Source organism: Rattus rattus, chromosome 2 (genome assembly GCF_011064425.1).
Source record: "Rattus rattus isolate New Zealand chromosome 2, Rrattus_CSIRO_v1, whole genome shotgun sequence".
Taxonomy (NCBI): Eukaryota; Metazoa; Chordata; class Mammalia; order Rodentia; family Muridae; genus Rattus; species Rattus rattus.
This window is the reverse complement of record NC_046155.1, coordinates 103548770-103576667: the sequence shown is the minus strand read 5'-3', so window position 1 is coordinate 103576667 and position 27898 is coordinate 103548770. Positions and strand designations below refer to the sequence as shown.

Sequence of the window (27898 nt, the reverse complement as noted above, 5' to 3'; positions counted from 1 at the left end):
GCGGCGGCGGTGGTGGTGGTTGAAAACAGATAATTTTCTCATACAATATGTCTCGATTACAATTTCTCCTCCCTCTAATACTCCCAGCCCCTCTCCCCATCTCTCCTTTCCTCTGGATCCACTCATTTTTGTCTCTTGTTAAAGAACAGGCTTCTAAAAGTTAGCAGTTAAACATGACAAAAAAAAGATAAAACAAAAACCATTTATAGTAAAGTTAGACAAGGCAAATCAACTACAGGAAAAGGACCCGGATAAGGTACCAGATTCAGAGACCCACTCATTTAAACATTCCAGAGTCCCATAATAGCGCTGAACTGGAAGACAGAAAATGTGCAGAGGACATGGTGTAGATCCATGCAGGCCCTGCGCTTGCTGCTTCGGTCTCTGTGAGTTCATATAAACTTTGCTCTGCTGGATTTAGAGGGCCTTGTTTTTTTGGGTGTCCTTCAACCCCTTCTGGTTCTTACATTCTTTCACATCCTCTTCCACAGGGTTCCCTGAAACCTGAGGCAACGTAATTCTATAAAGATACCCCATTTAGACCTGTGTGTTCCCTCTCTCCCCACACTCATGCCTAGCTGTGTGATAGCTAAGAAGGCACTAGGTATATGAGTATAACAGAATATCATTTGGTGCCAAATGCCAGCTTGCCTTCAGGAAAGGCATGGACTCAGTAGTCTTGTTCTCTGAGGAACCAAAACTTAACTTTCTGGGACTGGTGAGAAAGGGGGAAACACACACACACACACACACACACACACACACACACACACACACACACACACACTTGTTGGATGAAGCGAGGCTCCAACCATCTCCAACAACTTTAATTTTTTTTCTCTTAGCCCTTTTACAGCACCAAAACCAAAATTCTCACTATTAGAAAAAACATTACCTCATAGTTACAAAGTTACATATTCGCCAGAAATAATCCACAAAAACATATTCTTCAAAAACAAATTAAAATCCTTACACAAAAGGAAATTACAACAGAATTATTTATTATATATTCTTCTTCTAAACTCATACCTAACTGAACACTTACCATCTCTCTTTCTCTCCAATTCATCATAACCCCAAAGAAATAATTCTTTTGTCCTTGATTAACAAAGTTTAAGCAAGTCAAGTCTGTAGTATCAAGTGTTTCCCTATGCTTAGCTGACAATTTGTATTTACCAAGAAACAGATCATCATCTATCTCATGTCCTATTTTTAACGTCTTATTCAGTTAAACTGGCTAAGCATCTCGTCTCTATTCTCATACTAATAATAGATTTACTCTTTGTTCATAGCCCTGTCTTTTCATGGTGTACACCAAAACCTGTGACCATATCCCTAGATCATAAGATCAAAGAACTCTGACCCAACTTTGAATGAATGTTTTATTTGAACATTAAGTTGTCCCAAACCTATTTTCTTTTTCAAGTACAATTAAATGCTTGTAATGAATAAAAGCTCAAAGTACTCCTTTTCTATGCTATACAGCCCTCACTACTCTATAAGGATGAGGTACATTTTACTTTTAGTTCTGTCTGATATTTTCAAGGTAAAACAACCTAATCTATCCCCTAATCTTTCTCATCAACAACCCTAACTTCCTAAAACTTTAAATCAAACCAGGAATTCTGTAAAACCATTAACTCATCCAAACAATGTTATCTTATAAACGTTCATCTTCACTGATCTACAGAAAAATTGCCAATAGACTGGGAAGTCTCCCAAGAAGCAATTACACCAGACTATAGGTAGTGAGGGTCTCTGCATGCCCATTCACACCATGCTATATAGAGGAGGAATATAGCAATGACAAACATGAGAATGTACCGCAGCAGCAAGAAGCAATCTAGAGATGAATCCCCTGGGGGTGTGCAGCCATCACAATTGTGCAAAATGGTGGACAGAAAGCACACTTGCCCACCACAGTTCCTCCTGCATAGCATCCACCACTTAAGGATCATTTTATATCACTATTTTTTTCAAAATAAGTAGTATTTTATTTTACCCTAGGTCTCTGGGCTACCTAGACTCTGGTTCTTGGCCACTCAAGCAGTGTTGGGTATGGATTCCATCTCGTGGAATGGGCTTTAACTCAAATCAGACATTGGTTCTTTAACCCTAAAGCTTTGTGCCAGCATTGTCCTAATATATTTTGTAGGCAGGACAAAGGTAAAAGGGTTCGTGGCTGGGTTGTTGTTTTGATAACCTGCAGAGTACTCTATCATACCAAGGACAGTAGAAAGTGGGCGTAAAGGTTCTATGTAGGCACCAGCTTGACCTTTCCATGTTCAATGAGTTGTTTGGGTATTATCTTCAGCAATGGGGTCTTTCTGTCAGTTTGTGGAGAGCAACCTATTGTCTTGTCAACAACATGAGTTGTTTGGGGATTTCCATGGGTTCCTTTTGGCCAAAAATTTAATTAGATGTAACCCAGTCCTGGTACTGCTAACTTCATTTTTTAACAAGATGGCCAGTTGAGATTTCTATCTCCCCCACTACTTGGTGACTTCATTAAAATTGTCTTTATGTATTTTAGAAAGTTTCCACTGTACTAGGTTTCCATGCCACCCCTTAAATGCCCCTCAGATCTAGCTGCCTTTCCCCAGTAGTGGATTTAGACAGTACCTATGGCATTAAACTTCTCTTACAGAGGAATTATTGACAAGTGGTAAAATACACAGTAATGCAAAAAGGCAAAATTCTGCAATACTACCTAGATTTACAAAAAGAACTGCAGCCAACTCCCTGCCATCTGAAAAGGGAGAGTGACATTACTTAGTAGAAATCAAAAGAAGGAAGTTGAACTGAAAAATCCAAATTGTTAAATGAACCTTTGTTTTCCTAGAGTGAAAACAACACTGAAAAGCTGTTCCCATTGAAATTTTAACATTACGTGGAAACTGAGAATGGTCACAACAGTTTCTTTTCCTTTGGGGATTGCTTTTCAAGACATACTAGTCTTCTAATAAAAGACCCAGTAGCATTCTCTGATGAGCTATTCTGTGCCTTTCTCTTCGGTCTCTGAAGACCTGTCATTACACTCAGATTTCTCCCAAGATAAAATCATATTCTGCAAAACTTCCTTTATATGGTGAAAGAGCCTTGGCCCACAGCAACAAGGAAATTTATATGTCATCTTGCAGAAAAAAAAAAAATACAGGGAGTGAGTGCTTTTCTATCCAGCTCAGTAAAAAACAAAAACCACATTCAAGTTATGACCATCAGATGTGAAGGCTCTGCTTATTAGAACCAAGGAGGGTGGTAAGAAGGCAATAGGATATTTCCAGGTAAGTTTTAATTTTAAAATTTAAATAATTACCTTTCTTTTGATTTGATTGCTTTCTCTCAATGACTACCAATAGCCCCCCACCCCATTAATCCTGTTTAACAAGCATTTATTTTCTAGTCACCCATCAACCTTTACACCAAGCACTTGAAAGCACTACCTCCCTTCCGAAAGGTGAGAGAGTTCACAGAAGATTTAAGGGGTGAAAGAGTAAAGATCCAAGAACCCAGAAACTATTTTAATGACAAAGAAATGTGAACTGTGACAAGATAATTATTTTAGAAACCCAACTTTGTAGTGAGTACTTAATAAGCATGAGCTAAATGGAAAGAACTTTTAAAAGAAAGAAAGGTTGGGATAGTTGATGCTTACAAAAAAATAACCAAAGTGTGAGAGAGAAAGGGCGAAAATGAAGGAGGATATGGCTTTATTAATAAAGGGATATAGAAATCATGCTATCAATCACAGATAATGAGGCTGCTTCCAGGAATCTATGCAGTTGGAAGGAAAATCACACTTCATTTCTATTTCCTAAACAAATCAAAGTTTTTAGATATTGTAATGTTTATACATGCACACGCACACAAACACACACACACACACACACACACACACACACACCTATCCCCATCCAGAATTCTCTCTGATTCCCTAAGAGTCTGGCAAATGTTTTTTACAATTTTTCTGTCCCTATACAAGAAAATTCCCCTTAAAGCACACAACCTCTTATCCACCTCAGTTATAACATTTACTGAACTTTGTAGTCACTATATGTAAATTTAACTAACAGATAAAGAAAAAAAGTGGAGTGAGGAAAAATAATAAAGAAAAAAGGGAGGACCCAGCTTCATGTACCATGAACCACAATATCTTAGGCTGATCTTTCTCAACATGGCAGCATAGGGAATTACTGCATGTGCTCTAGAGACCGTAGCTGCTAGGGTCCAATGCTGGATGTTTATTTGGATGCAGTTGTCTGGGTCTAGGTATGAGAATTGTTACACCTCTTGGTATTCATAATTCATGCCAATGCCATGAGTCACTTTGTGGTTCCATGACATATAAATGATCTGATGGCTGATGAGTTTGTGGGGCTGGGTTTAGAAAGGGAAGAGATGTACATATCCAGGCAGCATAATGGAGAACAAGACCTTATGAACACACCACTTTTACAATCTGCAGTCTACAAGCAATAAAATCCTTAACATCATCCTCCATTCAACTGTGCACAAGCAGTCTATGGCCTGAGCACATTGTTTTACCCAGAAGAAATTTAAGATAAAACAGAATGTTATTCCCAGTCTGTGTCCATGTTCTTTTGAGAATTCAAAAATCTGGCAAATTATTATTTTCATTATTATTTTCTTCAATTCTGTGTAACCCTTCAGTTTCAACAAAAGCATTGATGTTATGAGTAGGTAAGAGAATGAGTATAGGAAACAAGGGAGAGGCTGCCAGATTACTTTAGTTGTAAATGTCAGTTGGGTTCAGATAACTATAAGAAAAATAAGATCTTTGATAATTCTATAAGAGCAACCATAGCAACAATAAAGGAAAAGGTGAAATCATAGTAGATTAACTCATATTCTATAACATTACTCAAAGGACATTATATCTATGGCTTTATATATGAAAAGGACTATGCAGAAAATATTTTTAATAAACCAATATTTATGTTTCTACTCCATGAAGGAAGTTATAAATGTCCTGGCAGCTGCACAGTTTGTTCCCATGAGACTGTCAGCAAATTCACAGAGTTGCAAAGTCTAACCAGTATGTCATGTTTCATCAGTGAGCTTCTAGTATAACAAAGCAGTTCAAAGCCATATGGTCAGAAAAATGCCGCCATTGCATTTTCTTGAGTTGCATAGGATCTGTAGATTCTCCTAGGCAAACCTCATCTGGAATGTTTGTGGCCTGCATCAGAAAGAACTATTTTCAACATCTACTTATCACGCAGGCAACATCCCTTCTAAGTGAATGTCACATGATGGTCTAACATGTTTGAAATGAGGTGGTAGTGGTTTTTCTTCTAGCAAGGATTTTCCTGAATTTGGTCCTCTCCTTCCTTCTTTATTACATACTCCTCAGTAAAGATTAGCTTCTTAATAGAAATCCAAAGGAAGTACAGATTCCTTCTTCATACAAAGTGATACTACTTCTTGTAAGAACCATTAATCATCCTCATGGCTTCAACAGCTCAGAAAATTTATGAATATCACTTTACACCATAATATTAAATTTCCCAACATATAGATACATAAGCAAAGATTATAGGTTCACACTGAATGTCTGTGCTCTTGAAAAAAACAGATGGAGCTGTGCAGTGTTGAGGTATGCCCTTAGTCCCAGCACTCAAAAGATATAAGCAAGGAAATCTCTGTGACTTTGAAGTGAGCCTTGTCTACAGAGCTAGTTCTAGTACTGCCAGGTCTATGCAACAAGAAACTCTGTCTTGAAAAAAAAGAAAGGAAGGAAAGAATGAAGGAAGGAAGGAAGGAAGGAAGGAAGGAAGGAAGGAAGGAAGGGAGGGAGAGAAGGAGGGAGGGAGGGAGGGAGGGACAAAGTGGGAGATAAAAACAAGAGTAATATAGAAGTTGCCTTTTATCTTTTCAAGGAAAGGGCACCAAAATATAAGAAACTTATTTAAATATACTATCTTATGTAAACTTATTTTTCTTTCATTTTTTAGAAAGTGTACATAAAATGGGTTTTTTCTTCACATTCTCATACATTTTATTTTATTTGCCCCCAACGACCTTCTCCTACACTCCCCATTGCTGGTCCTCTTGTCTTTACAAAGAGTCCCCTTTTGCTTTCATATCACATGTATTCTATTACCCCCGAAGTTGTTATTAGTGGAGTGTGGTATTGATTTGATTACTGCATTGATTGTTCAAAAATCCTTGGAGAGAAAACACCTGCTGATTCATGATAAGAACCCAGGAATGAGAGAATACTTGTAGAAGATCCAGTAGACCAATTTGAAGTAAATATTCATAATTAAATATAAAACAGTCCACATTCTATATATGAAGAACAGTAATAGTGGAAAAGATAATGATACCTCAACAAAGGTACATGTGTACAGTTCAAGAGATGAGGAGAGGCAGTGACTTCATAGTGTCCATGTATAGATTCTTGTCTTCCACATTTTGTCCACAAAATAGAAGTTGCAGGGAAAGAAAGAATGCTCCAAGCAGAGATAGTCCAGGAAGAAACACAGCACCAAGGAAAAAGTTCTCCTAACTGTTCAGTCATCTGGGAACAAGGAATGAAGAACAAGGAATGATGTTTTCAAGTGAAAACATCACAAGATTCTATCAGTTTCTCTCAGCCTTTGTTCAAGGATAAAAATGTTTCTCCTCTAATGACTCAGAACTTCAGAAAATTTTAAGACTTTATTTTTACTGAATGTGTGGATGTGTATGTAGAGGTCAAAGAACAACTTTGCAGAGTTGTTTCCCTCATTCCACCATTGTATGGGTTCAAAGAATCTAAAATAGGTCATTGCTTTTGCACAGCAAGCATGTTACCTGCTAAGTGATCTTTCTGTCATGGTAGGGGATGGGTTTTTTAAAGCATAGGATTGCTGAACTGTGAAAGGTGAAAATAAAGACTTACTATACATCTTTTATATTGAAGGCTAAGACCCATAAAAATTGATTATGAAAATAATAAAAGGTCTTGGAGATGGGACTGAAACTGGGCTGTGAATTACATAACTGTAAGAAGACATTATGACATTTTTCTCTGGATCACAGCTTAGCAAACCATTGGAACCAAAACCAGTAAAATCCAACAACAACCGTATCTCCTTGGCAGGTATTTCAGTCTTCTTTAACAACTACTACTGGTTTCTGGTATGGTACTCTTCAACCACTCCAGCTCCATGACGTTCATGCTTATGGGAGTGCCCGGCTTAGAGTCACAACACATATGGCTCTCTCTTCCATTCACTTCCATGCTCTTGGCCATCCTCATTGGCAATGGTGCTATCCTCTTCTTGGTTATCACACAGACCACACTTCACACACCAATGTACCTGCTCCTGGCCCTGCTGATGGTGGCTGACCTCATCTCTACTCTAGCTCTGCTGCCCAAGGTCCTGTGCCTCTTCTGGTTTGATGATCGAGTCATAGCTGTCTATGCCTGTTTCACACAGATGTTTTTCATTCACGGAGCTTCAGTAGTACGATCAGCTCTACTTGTTGCAATGGCCTTTGACCGCTTTGTGGCTGTGTGTGAGCCACTACGCTACAACACAATTCTGAGCCGTTCTCTAGTTGGACGCCTAGGACTGGTGGCACTTGCCAAGGGTGTCATCCTTATCCTGCCCATGCCTCTTCTACTTCAAAGACTGACTTTCTGTCACAGGATCATTCCTCACACATACTGTGACCACATGGCTGTGGTAAAAATGGCCTGCGGTAATACCAGACCCAATCGGATTTATGGGCTCTTTGTGGTCTTGCTCGTGGTGGGACTCGATCTGCTTCTAATTGGCTTGTCATATGTCTTCATCCTGCAGACTGTGGTACGCCTCAACTCTCGCGATGCCACCTTCAAAGCCCTCAACACCTGCTCAGCCCACTTCTTTGTCATTCTCATCACGTATGTCCCTGGACTGTTTTCATCCATCACCCACCGCATTGGTCGCACCATTCCTCCTTATGCTCACATTATCCTTGCCAATCTCTACCTTCTCATACCTTCTGTGTTCAACCCAATTATCTATGGTATAAAAATGAAAGAGATACGGGACAGGGTGGTCAAATGCTTGTGCAGATGAACTTCATAGGATATGGATCCCAGTAATAATCCTTCAACTAGATAAATGGTGAGGATATATGGGAAGACTTTTGACAACCATACAAGACCTAGTAATATCTCCTAATAAACTGTGGATATTGTGGAAAGAATAGACCACAAAAGAGTGGTCTCACGCCATTTCTTTCTATGTTCTCATTCTCAAATTTGGCTTATTTCTAATTACTATCTTCTTGCTGAAAGGATTCTTTCTGCTCTGCTTCTCACTGAATCCTTCTTTATGATAATGCGTGGGAAACTGAAGAGTAATTACTCAGCTTATTGTGACTTTTTAATATGTTAGTAATGTGGAATTTTCCAAGACTACTCAAATGCTCAAATGATTGTGATTGTGTGTGTGTGTGTGTGTGTGTGTGTGTGTGTGTGTGTGTGTGTGTAATGTCTAGTCAGAATTTATGGACTATTGAAATACATAATTTGAACTGTTTCATTGTAAACTAAGTCAAGCTTGTCATAATTCAAGATACTTCTGTGAGAGGAAACTCCACTTAAAAAAATAGATGTGAGTTGGAAACTACTTGCTTCTAAACCAACATTAGCCTCACATGAATGAATTTACCCAGAATGGTTCAGCTTCTGCATAAAGATCAACTTACATTATGCAGTGAATTATTGCTCGGTTATTGTGTTTTAAATCATTGTATGAGTAAAATTTACAATAATAAATCATTGTAAAAATGCAATTATAAAATGTCTTGTCTAAAACAACTTGCACAAAATAAAAGCATGGAATGTAAACTTTCAATCATCATCTTAGTATTAAGGCAAATAAAATAGATGTGGCCATTGTACTGAAAGTCAGCAGAAAAGGCCTTGCATTTCTGAGCCCCAATTTCAACTATGACATTATGTTTGAAATTTAAGAACGAAACAAAAACCTTTCATTTGTTTTTTGAGATTATAATATAGCCTTATTAGTTTTCCCTCCATTTCCTCTCTGAAAACCCTCTCATAAGACATCTATTATGCTAAACTGACTGGCCAGTGAGATTCTTAAATTCAATTTAATTTAAACTCTGCCATGATTGAAGTATAAACATTGCAAAGCACTTAAAGATGCACAATACCTTTCTTTCCTGTTAGGCTTACCCTGCCTTTTAAAAACCTTAACACACCTCCTTTCAGTTTCTGCTCTTCTGACACCCATTCTGTGCTCACGCAGTTTACTGTACCCTGTGGGCCTTCTCTGGCTCAGTTTCCATGCTCCATGATGAACTCTTGGATTTGTAACTTCATGGTTCCTGCGATATAAATTAGCAGGTCTAAAAATAAGATCCAGATCATTATAGCGAATTAAGGAAGGATGGCCATTTAATTATCCAAAAGTCAAGGGCTGGGTAGTTGCAAAGAAGAAACTTGGATCTGAAATGTCCATACTTACTTTTCTGTGTTGCAAGCCAAGAAAATGTACATTTGACCGTTGTTCATATGATATGTAGCATTCTGTATATGTCTTGCTCTAAGCATTTTCAATAAGATAAAAAATATTCATCCTAGAATAAAGCAACTTGCAACACGCAACTTTTTCTCATGAAGCATGAGAATTGGGAGTCTGATGACAACTTGGTGGGTGCTGATCGGCCAGGCTTTTTTCAAAAGGTTTAGAATTGATGTCAACTGAAGCAAAAGTCTTCTTAAGATTTGAGTGGAACTGAAGGATTCGGTTCCAAAATCAAATTCCAATATCATTGACTGGGGACCTCAGTTTTTGTCACAAACATCTCTTCATAAAGTTACTATGCAACCCATGGCAGGAAATCTGGTTTCCCCAAGAGTGAATGGACTGAACGAAAGATGATCTAGAATCACAAATGGTACATCACCATCTCTGCCACATTCTGTTCTTTATACAGACTAGCCTTGATATAGTGTGCTGCAGGATTGAAAGTAAAGCTTGGCTTCTAGGAATGATGGATTAGACTAGTGTTTGCTTACAGCCATGTCTATGTCCAAGTGTTTTATCTCTAACAGGAGATCCTGCCAAAAGGCCAATGCTAGAGATGGCGTAGCCCAACCCTGCATTCCCATAAATCTTCACTGGGACACTTCTGCTGAGACTCGTCATCACTTGCATCTTGTTTTCTCTTGTGGGTTTAAATGTATATGCACAGGTCATGAAAAATATAAGGGGGACAGTAAGATGGGGGAAAAAAGCTTAAGGGTATATGAAGTGGTAATGTGGGGAAAGAAAAGGAAGTATTACATATTTTCTCCTGTGCAGAATCTATGTTTAAATATATTTTGTGTACATAGAGCATAAAAGCAGAATGGCTCTATCTGAAGTGACAAGATAGAGGGAGATTATGAAATGAGCAAAAGAACAGGCAAAAATGTTATAATCAAACTTGCCATTTTATGTACTAACTTAAATAATTAATTAAAATGTAATTTTCAAATGCAAAATAAGAATGATTAGGGTCAGTTTATATGCTTATTAATATTGGGTTGGTTGAAGATTGCAGCTACACATAGGAACTCAAAGAGACTGTGACCACTGGTACAAGACCTGCACAAGATACTCAGTATTTGACAATTTTTAGGCCTGCTCTGAAATGCTAACACATGTTATAGTATCTCCAGTCATCATCTGAGGCACATGCAGATCCAACATATTTTATAGTTAATATTTTATGTCGTGTTTGATTTTTTTAGTGATCTGTCAAGAACTGCTGTATTAAGAAAGGTGTATAGACTATTTTCTCCCATAGTGTTATTTCTACATATTCATTCTTCAGTAATATTTGTTTGTACAAATAGTGAATATATGATTTATATAACAGAATCCTCATGTCACTCTTCTAAAAGCAACGAAACCCTGCAAATAAATATCTATCAATAGGTGACTGTCTAAATTATGTTCACAGACTTACAACAAAATTCTCTAGACTAGAAGTTTCCAACCCATGGGTTGTGACCCTTTGGCACCTTATTTATATTGCAACTTTAACAGTAATAAAATTACAGTTATGAGTAGCAATGAATATGATTTTATGGCTGGGGGTCATCACAACATGAGTGTAGAGAGATGGCATAAGGTGACTGCTCCCAGCCTGCTAGGTGAGAGGTAACTTAAGGATATCAGAGAATCCCAGCGCACTGGGGCAAAGAGAACACATCCTTTCTCTTTAGAGAATCCTGATGCCTGAGAAAGTGGCCTTCATGAACATCTTCTCATGAGAAAAGTCTTTTATTTTAATTAAACTAAGAAACGCTTAAAAGAGTTGGACTACAGATAGATTTCTTAGTCTGCAAGGAGGTTTTGTTCACCTCAAACCCAGATAAACTACTGTTTTAGAAATAGAAGCTGTTGAGAATTAGGTGTGCAAAATCTTTTTTTCTGCTTGCCCAGAAAAAAAAAAAGATGCTAGAGAACTCAATAAAGTATGCAGTGGTTCACTTTACTCTGCATACCCTGTGTCCTGATTGCTGTGACCCTAGCCAGGGACCCAATACACTAGGTGTTGACAAGGAAGAACTGTATTAAATGCTTGCAACATTAGGTAGGTTGAAAACCACTCCCATGGAGCTTTGAAATAACTAAATAGATACATCTGTCCTGGTGTGGATTACAAAGACAAGTAATCAAATAAACACAAACTTTGATAATACTCCCAATTTGTAAAACCTGTAAATTGCAATTCAGTCCTGTCCACAGATGATACTGGCTTCATCACAAATCTTTTTTTTAATAGAAGACATTTAAGATGACTATCTCTTGTCAAGGGTATGCTTTTCTTAAATTCATGTTTAGTCATTTAGTATCACCTAAAATATTCTTCCAACAAAAACTGTGATCCCCAAGCTGTTCCATCTACCCAGACATCACTGATCCACTTGTAGTTACTACATTTTTTACATTTTTTAGGTTATCTAAGAAATAGTTCTGCTCATATTAAAGTGGGCAGAAGTGTCATTGTGACACTTTGTATTTCAAAAGTTTAAATATAATATTTTAAAAATATGCAAGACCAAGACTGAATAATTTTACCATTAAAACTATATTTGAGGAAGTGGCAGAAAATTCATATAAAATTGAATAGGATGAGACTATATACAAATTAAAATCTCTTGGCTTCTACCTAAAGACTATACATGGACTGACCCTGGACTCTGACCTCATAGGTAGCAATGAATATCCTAGTAAGAGCACCAGTGGAAGGAGAAGCCCTGGGTCCTGCTAAGACTGAACCCCCCAGTGAACTAGACTGTCGGGGAGGGCGGCAATGGGGAGGGGTGGGAGGGAACACCCATAAGGAAGGGGGGAGGGAAGGGATGTTTGCCAAATGTACATAAGAAATACTCAAGTTAATAAAAAAAAAATCTATAAAAAAAAAAAAAAAAAAAAAAAAAAGACAAGACATTAGTCATCATAGAGAATTTTAGAAATTTTTGTTTCTACATTTTGTTAAAATAAAGGCATGTTTTTAAAAGAAAAAAAAAAAAAAAAAAAAAATCTCTTGGCTTATGACTTGCCTGACCATTATTTAGGCTTTATCTGATTGAATTCTAGGGTGTTTGAATAAACATCAAATTGGGATTGCCTGGAAACGATTTTGCTTTTTGACACAGCTCCGTTGCATTATAAGTAAAATCAATAGTCCACAATTAATATAAAAATCTGGTGAAGATTTTGTATTTGGTCCTAGAAAATGTGTAGTGGTATACTCCTCATTCTTTGTATATTATTTACTTCATTTAATTTGAAAATATTCAATGTATGTCTTCGAAGTGAGACGTCTCCATCAAATCCCTCCCCTCAGAGTTCAGGGAACCTCAAAGCAGATGGACAGTGGGGCTGGAGAACATCAGGAGAAGAAGGAACTCTGAAACACCTGAGCGAAGCTCACATAAACTCAGAGACACCGCAGCAAGCACAGGGCCGATGCAGGTTTGCACCAGGTCCTCTGCATACAAACTCTAGCTTTGAACTTAGCACTTTTATGGGACTCCCAAATGTGTAAACATCCTTGTACCTTCTCATGGAGATTTTTATAATTTTCCTGTTGGTTTTTATTTTTAAATATGATGGGTTTTGTTTTATCTTATTATACTTTATTTTGTTAATAAAAAAAGGGATAATATGTACAGCAATGCCAACCAAACAGAGCTTCCAGGGACTAAGCCACTACCCAAAGACTATACATGGACTGACCCTGGACTCTGACCTCATAGGTAGCAATGAATATCCTAGTAAGAGCACCAGGGGAAGGGGAAGCCCTGGGTCCTCCTAAGACTGAACCCCCAGTGAACTAGACAGTTGGGGGGAGGGCGGCAATAGGGGGAGGGTGGGGAGGGGAACACCCATAAGGAAGGGGAGGGGGGAGGGGGATGTTTGCCCGGAAAACGGGAAAGGGAATAACACTCGAAATGTATATAAGAAATACTCAAGTTAATAATAATAATAAAAAAAAAAAAAGACTAAAAAAAAAAATCCATTATCTTGTATGCTACCTTAAAGACTAAAAAAGAAAAATAGGTTTAAATGTGTTGTATTTGACTTCATACCTTTAAATATGCTTTTACTTTTTTAAAAACATTTTTATGTGAAACTTTTAGGAGCTATTTCCTTAATAAGTAAGATTTATCACTTTAGATAAGTATTTTCGATGTCTTTATGATTTATCGTTTCCTTGATATTTTATGGGAAAACATTTGGGTTATTATAAGACTACGTTATTCCTAATATGTTTGTCTATTAGGTTTTTTCTCTTGTTGCTTCCTTCAGAGAAGGAGAAGAAATAAATACACATCATAATAATACCATTAGTATAGTTTAAAGCATGCTTCAATAGGGTGAGTATTATGATCCGAATAAGCTATATTGGTAATATTACCATTTATAATGGATATTAAAACAGTAAAAATCATGAAAAAAAAGGGATAAATGTGGTCCCTCCCTTTAAAAAAGAAAAACATATACAGTATTAACATTTTTTAATTCCTTATCTACCAAATCAGTGAAAATATTCTTTAATCACAAATATATTTAATTTATGTCTATTAGTTAAAATTTTCAGGTTTTCTCACAGAACTATTATATAGACATACATATATAGTATATATTCATGTTTCTAGCTAGAAGAAAACTCTTATATTGAATAGTCTAGCACACTTGACTGCCTTATCAAATGCACATATTTCTTTAAGTACAATTTAATGGAGAACAATAATAATATAACATTTTATTACCCTTTGTCTGAGAAGTAAGACCCAGAAAGATGTAAACATTGATAACTATGAGACCTGTAGAAGCTCCTTCTAGAGTTGTTTTATTTATTTTATTTGTTTCCTAAGAACACTTTCTAAAGCATCCTAAATTAACTAGAGTTGTGCTTTCTGATTTTCCTTAAGAAAGATAAATTATTTTTGAACTAAAAATTAGAATTTTTATAATCTGTGGAGCTGGTTGTGAATGTACCACCCTTTAATCTCAGGTCCAGGAAGTCAGCAGCAGGTGGATCTCTGAGTTTGAGGCCACTTTGGTGTAGCAAGCTCCACACCAGTCAAAAACATAGTGAGACTATCGTAATGCAAAGGAAAACCAAAATCTATGGGGCAAGCCCATGGATGAACTAGCTACTAAGAGTAAATCTTGGCTCTGTACTCAGTCCACAGATTTTTATGCCAGACAATCCTTGTGCATAGTGTCATAATGATTTTCAGAGTGTAAAGCAAACGTTCACAGCTTTCCCTATGAAGACATTCTCAAGAGTTGTTTCATCAGAGGAGAATCTTCTTTGGGCTAGAGAGATGATGGCTCAGTGGTTAAGAGCATTGGGTACTCTTCCAACTGTCCTGGGTTCAGTTCCCAGCATCAAAATGGCAATACACAACTGTCTTCAACTCCAGTTCCAGGGAATCTGATGCCCTCACTCAGACATACATGCAGGCAAAACACCAATGTGAATGAAATAAAAATAAATAAATAAATTTAAAAGAGCTCTGCAAAAGGAGAGAAAGGTCTTCTCACACACTGGGTTTGTTTGTGAGAAGTAGAAATGCTGGCGCCAGCAGTTTTTGCAAGTATAAAATTAATTAAAACCCACATCAACCTTTTTATTCTAACTAGAGTTTCCAAATATTTTTCCTTCTCCTCCAAAGTTTTTCTAGAAACCTAAGCTTATATCCAATATGTACTCCCTTGGTCCAAAGGAAGTAGATAGTTCTATGGTCCAAGTGTCAGGCTTCTGCCAGGGATGATAAAACATTGACTCTAAATTCATTTTCAAGCTTTCTTGACCCCTTTCACTCCTAAAACAACCTTTTCTATCTCCCAACCTCCTTTCCAATACACACACACACACACACACACACACACACACACACACACACACACACACACACATACACACACAAAACCCTGCATCAGACTTGACTGTGCATGCCTTGGCAAAGTACATACTATAATATTTGACCACTTATTGAGAATAAGAAAGTTAGTTTGATCTATGATACTCTGTTTGAAAATGTTCCACATTCTCTCACATGAAAAGAGGGGATAGTGGCATTCAAAGTGCTTTAATATACCTTATAACAAGTAGTTTGCTCAATACTGTTAAATATTAAGAGCAGATATCATTCTTTTATTCCATGGGGAATAATTGTATTGCCTTTGAGTTACTGAAATCAAGAAATTCTTCCCTATGCAAGAATAAATATGTCTGCTATCTGATATTTCAATGCATTTCTATCATTAACCATATCCCTTAGACACTTATAATCGATTCCTAATACAACTGCTACATTATCAAGCAAGTTTCTGATTGTGAGAAAAAATTATAGGCTCCTTCCTCCTGTATAAATATTTGGTAACTTTGTCCCGAAATTCCTTGGTTTTTACACCATAAATGATAGGATTGAGCATGGGTGGTACAAGGAAGTAGAGGTTGCCAAGAATAGTGTGGATGTGAGGTGGAATGCCTCTTCCAAAGCGATGAGTCAGAAAAGAGAAAAGACTGGGGGTATAGGAGACGAGCATGACGCAGATGTGTGTGGTGCAGGTGTTGACTGCTTTGTGGTGGGCTTCCTTGGAAGACAGATGCATGATAGCTCGTAGGATTAGCACATAAGATGAGGCAATAGCTGAGATGTCCACCCCAACCACCAGCATGGCCACAACCAAACCATATATCCTGTTGACTGTGGTATCGACACATACCATCTTCACCACAGCCATGTGCTCACAATAGGTTGTGGGGATGACTCGATTGGCATGAAAAGGCATACGCTGGAGGAGGATAGGCATGGGGAGAATAAAGAGGACTGCTCGTACCAGACTCGCTAAGCCAATGAGCCCAATGCGACTATTGGAAAGAATGGTGGAGTAGCGCAAGGGCTTACAGATAGCCACATAACGGTCAAAAGCCATGGTCATCAGGACAGATGACTGCATGGCGGAGATGGAATGGATGAAGAACAGCTGAACCAAGCAGCCTTCGTAGCTTATCTGACTCTGTCCAAACCAGAATATGCAGAGCACCTTAGGAATGGTGGTCGTCGACATACCCAAGTCTGTGAGAGCCAGGAGGAAGAGAAGCAGGAACATGGGCTTGTGCAGGGAGCGCTCCATGGAGATGGTGAGAAGAATGGTGCAGTTCCCCATCACGGTGATTAAGTACATGGAGGAGAAGGGGATGGAGATCCATCTGTGTTTGTCTTCCATCCCAGGAATGCCTTGGAGAATGAAGAAAGAAGGGTGGCTGGTGCTGTTGCAAGGCATCACGGTGGCACCCTGGTGAAGTACCTGAAGGGGGCAACAGAGAATCTACCTGGGTTTAAACTATAAGAAAAGTGTCAGGTGCTTAAAATTGGGGGAAAATAACAGAATATTAAACACACAAAACAATTTGAACTAATGATAGTATATGTTATGTAGCCTAGCATTGTGCCACGGTGGGCAGTAACAATGTAGTGCTAGCATGATAGCATCCATGTCTGAAAATGTATACAGGAGAAATGCTATTAATGAGGAAGAACGATTGATGACTCATTGTTAAAATACATTATTAAATGTAGGTGAGTGTACAGTGAAATATATTCATTGTCATTAAAATGTATAGCTTAAAGCATGTCAGAAAAATGAACAAAAATGCAAAATGAAATAGACACATTTTATCTCAGAAACAATCCAAAAAAATAAACCTTCAAGAAAAAAGCTAACACTTCAAATTTATACGAAATTCAACTCAAAATATTCACTTCTAGCAGAAGTGGGATCTGAAATATTTTCTGTGTGTATGAGAAAGAGAATTTGGCAATGGTGGTTAGTGTGGAAGTGGGCATCAGGTGACTGGGCGGCTGATGCTCAGGGTGCATGCCGTGCACTACTGTCACCTACATGCTCTTACCTGAACGTGAGGGAGGGATAACCTGGGCAGCTAGTCTCAGCTGTCTTCAGCACACATTTTGAAATGCATGTATACATGTGTATGTGCATGTATTTTAACAAGTACCCATGCTCACAGCCCTGCATCTCTCTACTCTCCTCTCAGGCATGCAGAAGCCATGATGTGCTTCTTTAAGACACCTAGGGAAAAAGCCCCAAGGTGCCCAGAATTATCTCCTTCACAATCCCCCCTGCAATACAAATCCACAAGGCACAATAGCTGTTGTTACTAAAACTGACCCAGGAGATTGACTGAACTCCCAGAAGATAAGGTTGGTTAATCTTAGGGATTCTGTAAAGACTCCATCTTGACTGAACAGAGAGAGAGAGATCAAAGTTAATGGTGAGTCGATGAAGAAATAGTGGAAGAGATTATACAGTGTGTTTATGTCTGAACATTGTTAGTCTCAAGGAAGAAAATCCTTGCTTTTGCCACAACAGAGCCAGATTTATATAAAGTAGCAGATACATCAAACAAGAACTCCAGGGAGAGCTGGAGCTGATACAGTGCACTGTGTTCAAGTATGTGCTCAATAGAAGAAGATGCACCCAGTCCTACTACAACTTGATATGTAAAGGCAGGTTGATATCTATGGAAGGTCTCTCCTTCTCTGAGAAGAAAGGGAGGGGGCACAAGGGGAGAGGAAGGAAGGAGGACCCGGGAGGAGAGGAGAAAGCAGAAGTTCCAGTCAGGATGCAAAGTTAATTAATTAATTGTCAAGGAACAAAGACTAATGAAGATGATTAGATGGCTTAAATTTTCCATATACTATTGGTCAAAAATAAAAATCATAAAATCAGGAAAACTCAACAAAAGCTGGATTCAGCCAAATTCTGATAAAATTCTTCTTGCAGACAGATCTTATAGAAAGATGGCAATTAGAGATGATTGTCAGCAAGACTGAAGCAAGAGCATAAAAAGGGGACTAGAATTGAATGTCCTGTGACATTCATAAATAGAGCAGGACAGGTGCCCTTGGCTATAAACACGTAACTTCATCATATACAATAGGAGCTATAGTTTTATCAGCAGAAAGTTGTGGTTTTAATAACATTCAAAAATCCTGGCTTCTGCCATTTATCTCCTGTTACAGGTGATCCTGATAAGTAACCCGTGGCAAGCAGGTGCCAGTGACAAGTAGCTTTTAATTGAATGAATCCTTTCTCCTTGTTCTGCTTCCTCAAATTTACATCCCTGAATGCAGCTCCTTGGATATACAATCTAGAGCCATGGGGCTCTAGGCTTTTTAGAGAAAAAACAATTTGACCTAGTTCCTTGGATAATTGCACCAAGGATAACAATCCAAGCTTGCATTCTCCTTACACCTTGCATTGCAAACATTTGTGTAATGTGTTGCACATAATGGCCTATAATAAACATCTAATAAATCAATAAAATGATAAACAGCCATGGAAACTCATTTAGAAATAAACTGAGTGAATCCTATCTCATGAGTTCTTATTCATTTTAGATATCTAGAAGCATCAAACACAACTAGTACAAAGGCTAGTCCTTCTTAAATGAATTTCCTACACTCAGTGTAAAGCCCAAGAATGTCAATGTATGTCAAAGCATCACATCCATGGTAATCCTCTCTACATGAGCATTCTCATGTGTTCCAAGGCTGTGGTCTCAGGAAGGGCTCTTTAGCACGAATCTGACTTGTACTCCCTTTCTCTTATCCACTGCCTGCTGTAAGGCACAGCATGAGGACACCTCCATCTCCTCCACATCAGAAGCTAGCAGAGAGGATTACGTTTGCATGATTTTCTCAGTATTATACCTTCCTTATGCAGGCATGTTCTTTTGGGGAAGAGAGCTAAACCTCAGTATTATGTCTTATGATCCACAACAAAGACTAAATATCAGCTACTACAGCCTGCCTATGATCTTGTCCTAAATGTGCTACTTTCAAAGACTTCAATACACAGTCCGTCAGTCAGCCATTTTAAATACATCCTGAGACCCACAAGGTGAACCCCATTTGTCAAGAAGACATGAGAAGACAGCCACTGTGGAATTACCCCCAAGGTTGCTCCACCCTCAGCTCAACTTAAGATGTCTTTGCCATCCATTAGGGAGGGAACACGCTATTGCAACAAAAACATACATGCCACATGGGGGAAGGTTACCTATCTCCTTCGGCTTGTCCCCATCTACTCTACACTAAATGAATCATGATTGATTGCGTATTACTCACTACATGGTAGGCCACAAAATCACTCCTCATTGACTCTTTTTTGTTCTTGTTGTTTTGCTATTAGAATTATTGTAGAAGCACAAGCCTGGTGACCTGGGCCCAATTCTTGGAGGACACATAAAGGCAGAAAAGAGCTAACCCCACAGAGTTGTCCACTGACCTTCACACACATACATAGCATGTGCATCCACATATCATGCACACATATATAAAAACACATATATACAAATAGTATAATAGTAGTAATAATATAGGAATTTAGGGGCCAGTGATATGACTCAGAAAGTAAAGGTGTTTGCCACACATTACGATCAGAGTTAGATCCCTGTAACCCACATGGTAGAAGGATAGAAATATTCCTGAAAGTTGTCCTTTGATCTCAACATATATGCCACAATTCATTTGTGTCCACAAACATACATGTGCATATAAACACATTAAAAATTGATGTAAGAAAAAGTTAAACTAAAGATTTACTATAAAATCTTACATTTATTATAAAAACTGTTACAATTTGCTGGAGTTACAAATTCAAAGTACTATACATGCTGTTTTAATAATATACTGATATAACTGGTCATATTTTAAAACTAATGTTGATGCCTCTGAATTTACAATTTCTTCTACATAGTCTGATTTTATTGCATTTCCAACTTTATATTTCTATTTCTTTAAATGCACACTTAATTTAAGAATATTAAATTATCATAGAAAGTAATTTAGGAGTTCAAAATATGGATCTTTAAATATTATCTTGGGTTTTGCCATATTGAATCATATCAAAAACTCTTCTTTACAAAAAATAAATTTTTCATAAGCAAATTTTTATGATTTTGTGTTCTAAAATATTATTTGCAACTGTGTTTTGTCTTGATATAACTGTATTTTGCATTTATATCTACTGTTTTGTTTATTCTTGGTTTCATTAAGGCCCTATTTTAAAAATAATAAAAACCACAGGATGTCTTTTACACTGAAACTTTAGGATCTCAACATGAAGACTATGTATCATAAACATTCGTTTGTGTGCTTAAAAAGGGGAACCAATTGGCTGAATATGATCAAAATATATTATGTGATCTATAAAATTCTCTTAAACTCATACTTTTTTAAAATGATAGTAGAACTACTTAGGTGTTCAATGCTGTTATGGGAGTTTTCTCTTTATACAGTATAGGAGAAACATTTTGATGAGTGTTTGCTTTTGGAATATAATGAAACATTCGTTTTCACTTTAATTGTAAATTTGGGCTCAGAAACTACTTATAAAATATACCATCAAATAAATAAGAAGCATCGATGATATATTAAAGTTTTCAGTGTCTATAACTATTTTTGTTATCAGAATTATCACACATTGATAGTTTTTAAAGTTTAAATGCACCTTATGTGTCAACTGGATGATCTATTTTGTGCTGTTTGGATAATGCTGGTTGATATGACAAACTAATCAATGCTGTTTTAAATTATCTCCAACAGGTAATGGCCACCTCCTTTCACCAAGTTCCTGCTTACCTTCTATTAAATAATTTTTTAAAGGGGTATTGGATATTTTAGAAATCAAGAAACAAAAAGATTGCTCTTGATCCTCATTGGAGCAAATTTGTCAGGTGCAGATAACAACCAGCCATGTTCTCTTAAGTTCCTTACTGTACACTTGTGACAGTGCCTTTGTCCTATTTCCAGTGTGTGTCATTACTAAATCACCACCCAGAGGCAACTTAAGCTGGCCATTCTTAAGCTCCTCATAAGCAGGGGCTCCTGAGAGAGCCTGAGAGAGACACAGCAAATCCATCCTCCTGCACACCAGTGCCTCAACATGCACAGCCTCTGGGTAAGACAGGAGAACAAAATTAAGATTTATGTCAGTTTTCCTTTGTTTCATTACTAATATTGTTTATAACCTTAATTCAGTGCATCTTCGTGAGAGTCTAAGGGGTTTTCATTTCACTGAAACACTTTTGCTATAATCACAGCCTAATTTCATAAAGTGTTTCTCTTCTATCTAATATAAAATGCAACTTTTGAAAGTGCACGTGTGTGTAAATGAGAGACAGAGACAGAGACAGAAGAGACAGAGAGAGAAAGAGAGACAGAGAGAGAGAGAGAGAGAGAGAGAGAGAGAGAGAGAAAGCTACTACTTCTCTTAACCCAAAGGATTTTTAGATTTATTGACCCCACGCAATCTCACTTATCATATTTATTAGCTCTTTTAATCATTTGATTTTGGTTATGTTTTCTTTCCATTGCTAAACTTGACCCTCAGTGTTTTCAAGGCTGGATCTTGACCCATAATTAATGGAATTCCTTATCTGAATTCACCACGTCACTGGCAGTACAGAAGACTCCCATGCCTTTTATATCGAGTCACTGCAAATGGCATGCTTTGGTGAAACCACATCATCTTCTCTTCACCCACCCAAGTTGTGAGGTTCTTAAGCTTATTTACCTGTTAAACTCTCCTGTATACACAGTATAGTGGCTCCTCGATAGTGTTTTTAATGGAAGGAAGCTCAATTACAATAAATAAGCCATGCTCTCTTAAACACTTACAACAGACTTGTTCTTGGTGAAATTCCTTGGCTGGGCAGACTGAGGAGTGGATAGTTACTTCTAATGGTTTGCAGAATTTCTACTTGTAGTGATGTAGAGGTTTGTAAACAAAAGTTGAAGGTTTCCCAACACCGTAAGCATACTAAGATCACTGAATTGTATGGTTAAAAAGGCTAAGATGACAAAGTTCACAGTATGTAGAGTTTTATGATTCCGCAATAAAAGTTTATGTTCTTTGCTCATATGACTCTTACTCATCAAACACCACATAATAAATTAAACCAAGTGTGGATAGGCTGAATGTTACATCATTGAATAAGAAAGAGACAAAGTAGGATGAATGTCCTTCATGAACACCTGGAAATGGGACTACAGAGATGGCTCAGTGGTTAAGAGTACTGACTGCTCTTCCAGAGGTCCTGGGCTTGATTTCCACCTCCCATGTAGCAGCTCATAACCAGTTCCAGAACTCAAAGGAAACATGTGTGAAGGCCAGATGCTTGAGGATTCCTGTCACTCTGACTGGATTCAGCTAGCAAGGAACTATCCTAGGGATGCTTGTATACCCAGGAATCTATCTACCAAGGTAAACAAAAGATCACCCCAAATCCACAGTGGCCTTTAGAATGCTTTTGTATGTTAAACTCTATTGTGCTTAGAACACCAAGAAGCAGGAGTCATGAGGTAAGTATATTTTTCACAGAGTGGCATCTTTTGAAGTAATTCCTTGAGAAACTTTTGCTCTGCCTTCCCTCTGCAAGCACAGGCTTCCAGACGCCTCACAGTGACTCAGCTGTCGTCTTTATCCTTTTAAAACCCAACCCAGATCCGAAGGGCCTTAGTCTCTTCTAACCTTCTATGACCATGGTTGAGACTCTCATTGATGACACTAGTTCTAACAAAGACCTGACATTGAATGAGTAATAAATATCTATGTGCATTCTCGCTTGCATGAAATAGATCTTTAATCCCACTTTCCCTCTAGTTCCAGCACATGAGTTTCTGTAGAGAGGCACAGTAAACCTTCATGGCTCTTCTGTAAAGAGTTCTACATTCCATCCTTACCTATTTCTTTTTCTCTCAAGACTGAATATCCATCTATAGCCTATACCTAACTTTATAGGTATGAAGGAATTTCTCTGAGATCTGCAAAATCTTAAATGTTACCTGATACTGACTTACTGAGATTAGCAGAAGCAGCAAACTCAAGCCAGGAACTCATTAGTTTTTTGTATGTGTGGAGATTATTGTCACCTTCTCTTTACAAAAAAGTCAAGTATTCTCAGGCGGATTTGTTTGGTATTGATGCCATAGACTAGGGGGTTGAGAACAGGAGGCACAAGGAGGTAGAGATTTGCAAGTATGATGTGTACCTGAGGGGGCACATGGTGGCCAAAGCGGTGAGTGAAAAATGAAAAGAATGCAGGGATATAGAAGACAAGAATTACACAAATGTGGGCTCCGCATGTGCTGAATGCTCGGAACTGGGCATCCTTTGAAGGCAGTCGCAGCACGGCCTGTAGAATCAGGATATAGGAAGTAGCAATGAGGACCACATCCATGCCAGTGACTGAAAGTGCTACAGTAAGACCATAGATGGTGTTAGGCTTAATGCTGGCACAGGCCAGCTTAGCTATGCCCATGTGCTCACAATAAGTGTGAGGGATGATATGATGGCCACAGAAGGGTAAACGTTCAATGAGAATGACAAAAGGAAAGACAAAGAGAAGGCCACGAGTCACACATGCCAGACCAATCTTCCCAATTACTACAGCATTGAGGATGGATGTATAGTGAAGTGGTCTGCAGATAGCCACATAGCGATCAAAAGCCATGGCCAGCAGAACAGCTGACTCAGTGGCAAAAACTGCATGAACAAAAAACATCTGGGTGAGGCAGCCATGGTAGGAAATAATATGGGATCTGAGCCAGAAGATCGCCAGCATTTTAGGCAATGTTGTTGAACAGAGGACCAGATCAGTAATAGAAAGCAGGCACAAGAAGAGGTACATGGGCTCATGGAGAGCTCTGTCTGTTATAATGATGTAGAGGATGGTACCATTTCCGACCAGAGCAAGGATGTACATGGAGCAGAAGGGAATAGCAATCCAAACATGCTGGTCCTGCATCCCAGGGATCCCAAGCAAAACAAATGTGGAAGGGTGGAAGGCAGTTCCATTGGGGATAGAGGCAGAAAGCATCATGATGCGAGGTGAAGACCTTCTTCCTAAAAGTGGTTAGAAAATGAAAGGATGGTATCTTAAATACCGTCAGTGCCTACTAAACGTCCATTCAAATTCTTGTTATTCATTCATGCCAATGCTGTGCAAATTCATGCCTTCTTTGTTTCTAGTATGCATTATTAAAATTCTTTAAGTGACAGTATTCATTTCACTTCCAGCATCGCCTTCTTCTAAGACGGCTTCTACACTAGGTCCCAAATATTCTGACATAAATGCAGTCAACTTAACCTTTCTTAGTGTGCACATATTGTGTAAAATATTTTGTATTCAACTTCTCCAGCGTGTCCTCTACCATCTTGTGTTGTGTTTTGGTCACTAGCATGAATTATAGTCCTCACATTCTTACTAATAGAAGTATTTCATCACAGAAAGTAGCGGTCTTCTACAGAGGAAAGAGATGAAGGGTAGGCATTTATTTTTTTGAAGAATTGTTGTTAAAGGCTTCCTTATAGCTGAACTGTCATTTTGGGTCTGGCTTATTCTAGTGATCGTATCTTCCCCTCATCCCTTCAGACTAAATGTTGTCACCTATGGAACCCCACAGCATCTGTGATGGCCTTACACATATCCACCACTTTGTAAGTGGTTTCTCAGTAACAATTTCCTAAAGTATCTAAATAAAAAGTGTGATCTCTTTCCTTTGGGGATGCTAACACAAGACATGCAAGGCTCCCCCTATGCTTGCTTCTGCCTCCCCACAGATTATATTTCACCTCATATTTAACCAAATACTTCATGTTCTATCATGTTGGATGCTGTGAAATATCTGACACATGCTTTCTCAAACCACGTGCTTTTCATATGGCATTCTTTCTATACAAAAGACTGTTTCAAATTTGTCACCTGACACACTGTTGTCTGTGTGGTGTTAGCTAAATACATTTTCATCTGACACCTGCTCTCCTGTAGTAGTGTGTACACATACACACACGCACACACACACACACACACACACACAGAGAGAGAGAGAGAGAGACAGAGACAGAGACAGAGACAGAGACAGAGATTAAAAAGATGTAGAAATTTTAATTCCTTAATAATCGTGTTTCCCCAACCTCATCCCTGTTAAAATGAAGTTTCTGAGTCTTGTGTGCCTTACAGACATTAGAATAATAAATATTGTTTGAGTAAGGCTTGGACTCAGCAGTTAAGCTTTGGGATAGACTTGGATAATTGACTGTTGATGCCAAGAAGTGCATGCTGACAGGAGCTTGATATAGCTGTCTCCTGAGAGGCTCTGACAGAGCTTGACAAATACAGAGGCAGATGCTTGCAGCCAACCAACCATTGAACTGGAAACTGAGTCCCCAGTGGAGGAGTTTGAGAAAGGACTGAAGTAGCTGAAAGCGTTTACAACCCCATAAGAAGAACAACAATATCAACTAACCAGACCCCCAGAAGAGCTCTCGGGGATTAAACCACTATCCAAAGAGAACACAGGGATGGACCTATGGCTCCATCCACAAATGTAGCAGAAGACGGCCTTGTGGGGCATCAATGGGAGGAGAGGCCCTTGATCCTATCAAGGCTCGATGCCCCAGTATAGGAGAATGTCAGGGCACGGAGGTAGAAAGAGGTGGGTAGGTACATGTTGGATCAACCTCAAAGAAGCAGGGGGCAGAGGGGATAGTGGGTTTCTGGAGGGGAAACCTGGAAAGGGGATAACATTTAAAATGTAAATTTTAAAATCCAATAAAAGAAAAAGAAATGAAAAAAATGGGAAATTCTTCCTGAGAACCTTTTTTAAGAACAAAATAAGATCTTCCCTCTCTAAATGTATAATTTCTACCATGTTCTCTTCACTGTATATATATTCCAGGAAAAGCTCCTATCACATCTTATTTAATATATTATAGTATGGATAATATTGGTTAACTATTAAGATTAATAATTCATAAATTAATTGAAATTGAATTTATATAATACACACCTGTCTGTTTCTAGAAATAGTATATGGATGGGCTTGCTGAGAGATTGTCTCCAGAATATTCTACTTTGGAGGTTTAGAGTACAAGATGTTAAAGCCTTTCAGTCCCGATATCACCCAGATAAGTGGGGTAGCTCTGGAACAGGCAACAAAGGAAAACAGACTCGTGTGGGAAGAATGCCATGTGAAAGGTATGCTGGTTTGAGAAAGCCTGTCTCAGACACTTCACGGCTCGATGCTACATTAAAGTCATAGGTGCAGTAAGTAGACATACTAAATTAAGAAATGTCACTATAAAAATAAAACACTGCATTAGCACATACTGTGAAGAAATGTCACATAAGCCAGTTTCTACTCACAGACGTCGTCCTGCAGAAAATGATAGCTATTCTCCAAATCTGAATCTTCTTCAAATTCTTCAAACATCTTTCAGGCGGCTTGGCTTCCAGTATTATCACCCTGTTACAGATCTTGTTCTGTAGTCCAGTCTGAAACATGAGAGCTAGAACCTAGATTCAGATTGCCTAGGTTCAAAATATGTCTTTGCTGCAATTACTTGCTAATTGTATTGAGTGCTTTTTAAAAAAATATTCCCTTCTGTCCTTAGAGTTTTAATAAAACACAGATAACAGTGCTAATTACCAAATCAGAAGGCATGTGAAATCTGTGGTGTCACCCAGATAGCTAATGCACATTCATTAAAACGTTCCCCGATATCTCTCATGATTTCAAAATCTAAAAAGCAAAACTTTATTTGAAAAAGTCAATTCGAAAGCTGTAACAGCCTTTCTCAAGTTGTGCACTTCAGCATAAGTGTACTATGATTTGAACATTCCTCAAATCGATATCACTTTGAAAATATTCAAGGCAGGTCCTCATTTAGCTAGCTAAGTACCCGCAATGTATAAAATGGAATAACTCCCTTACAATCCCAATCCTACCAACCTTCCAGCATTGTTGAATTCCTCTCATTCACTGCTTGGAGGTCAAGGAACTATTGCAGCATTTTGTGCTATAGCTAGCAGAGATGTAAGAATGATTACACTTCCTTTATTGTGTAATGTAACTAAACGTTATCTTTATTAGGTAATCAGTCACCAATTTTCACCAAGAAAATGTTACAACTAGGATATATTTGCTTGTGGATCTCTAAAATTTATACACATGAAATTCCAAGGCTATCTACATGGGGTAAATTAAATTTAAAAGGTATCATACTGTGTAGACAAATTGGAGTTTCTGGTGATACAGTGCAGCTTCTTACAAAGGCAAGAACAATGTTACACATTAACAAATATAAAAGTTGTTGCATACACTCAGTTGGTTTGATGTGAGAACAAGGTGTAATTAATATTTTACTGTCTATAGTTCCTCATAATATCATGTTTTGTACCTTAAATATACAATGACTATTTTTTTATGACTCCGGATGTGCTTACCTAGTTAGGATGATTGTATCTAGAAATCCATGTACCC

General features: G+C 38.0%; 3 protein-coding genes across 3 annotated transcripts; 1 reads left to right on the top strand and 2 right to left on the bottom strand.

The window, feature by feature from the left end:
• The first annotated feature begins 7148 nt into the window (after window positions 1-7148).
• On the top strand, window positions 7149-8075 carry LOC116894107 (putative olfactory receptor 52P1). Its single transcript, XM_032895826.1, has one exon. It carries the CDS (start codon window positions 7149-7151, stop codon window positions 8073-8075), a length of 927 nt encoding a protein of 308 aa, XP_032751717.1.
• A 7785-nt stretch (window positions 8076-15860) lies between these two features.
• Window positions 15861-16847, bottom strand: LOC116894106 (olfactory receptor 52D1-like). Its single transcript, XM_032895825.1, has one exon. It carries the CDS (start codon window positions 16830-16832, stop codon window positions 15861-15863), a length of 972 nt encoding a protein of 323 aa, XP_032751716.1. The 5' UTR covers window positions 16833-16847.
• Window positions 16848-23502: 6655 nt separating this feature from the next.
• On the bottom strand, window positions 23503-24456 carry LOC116894105 (olfactory receptor 52D1-like). Its single transcript, XM_032895824.1, has one exon. It carries the CDS (start codon window positions 24454-24456, stop codon window positions 23503-23505), a length of 954 nt encoding a protein of 317 aa, XP_032751715.1.
• Between the last annotated feature and the right edge of the window lie 3442 nt (window positions 24457-27898).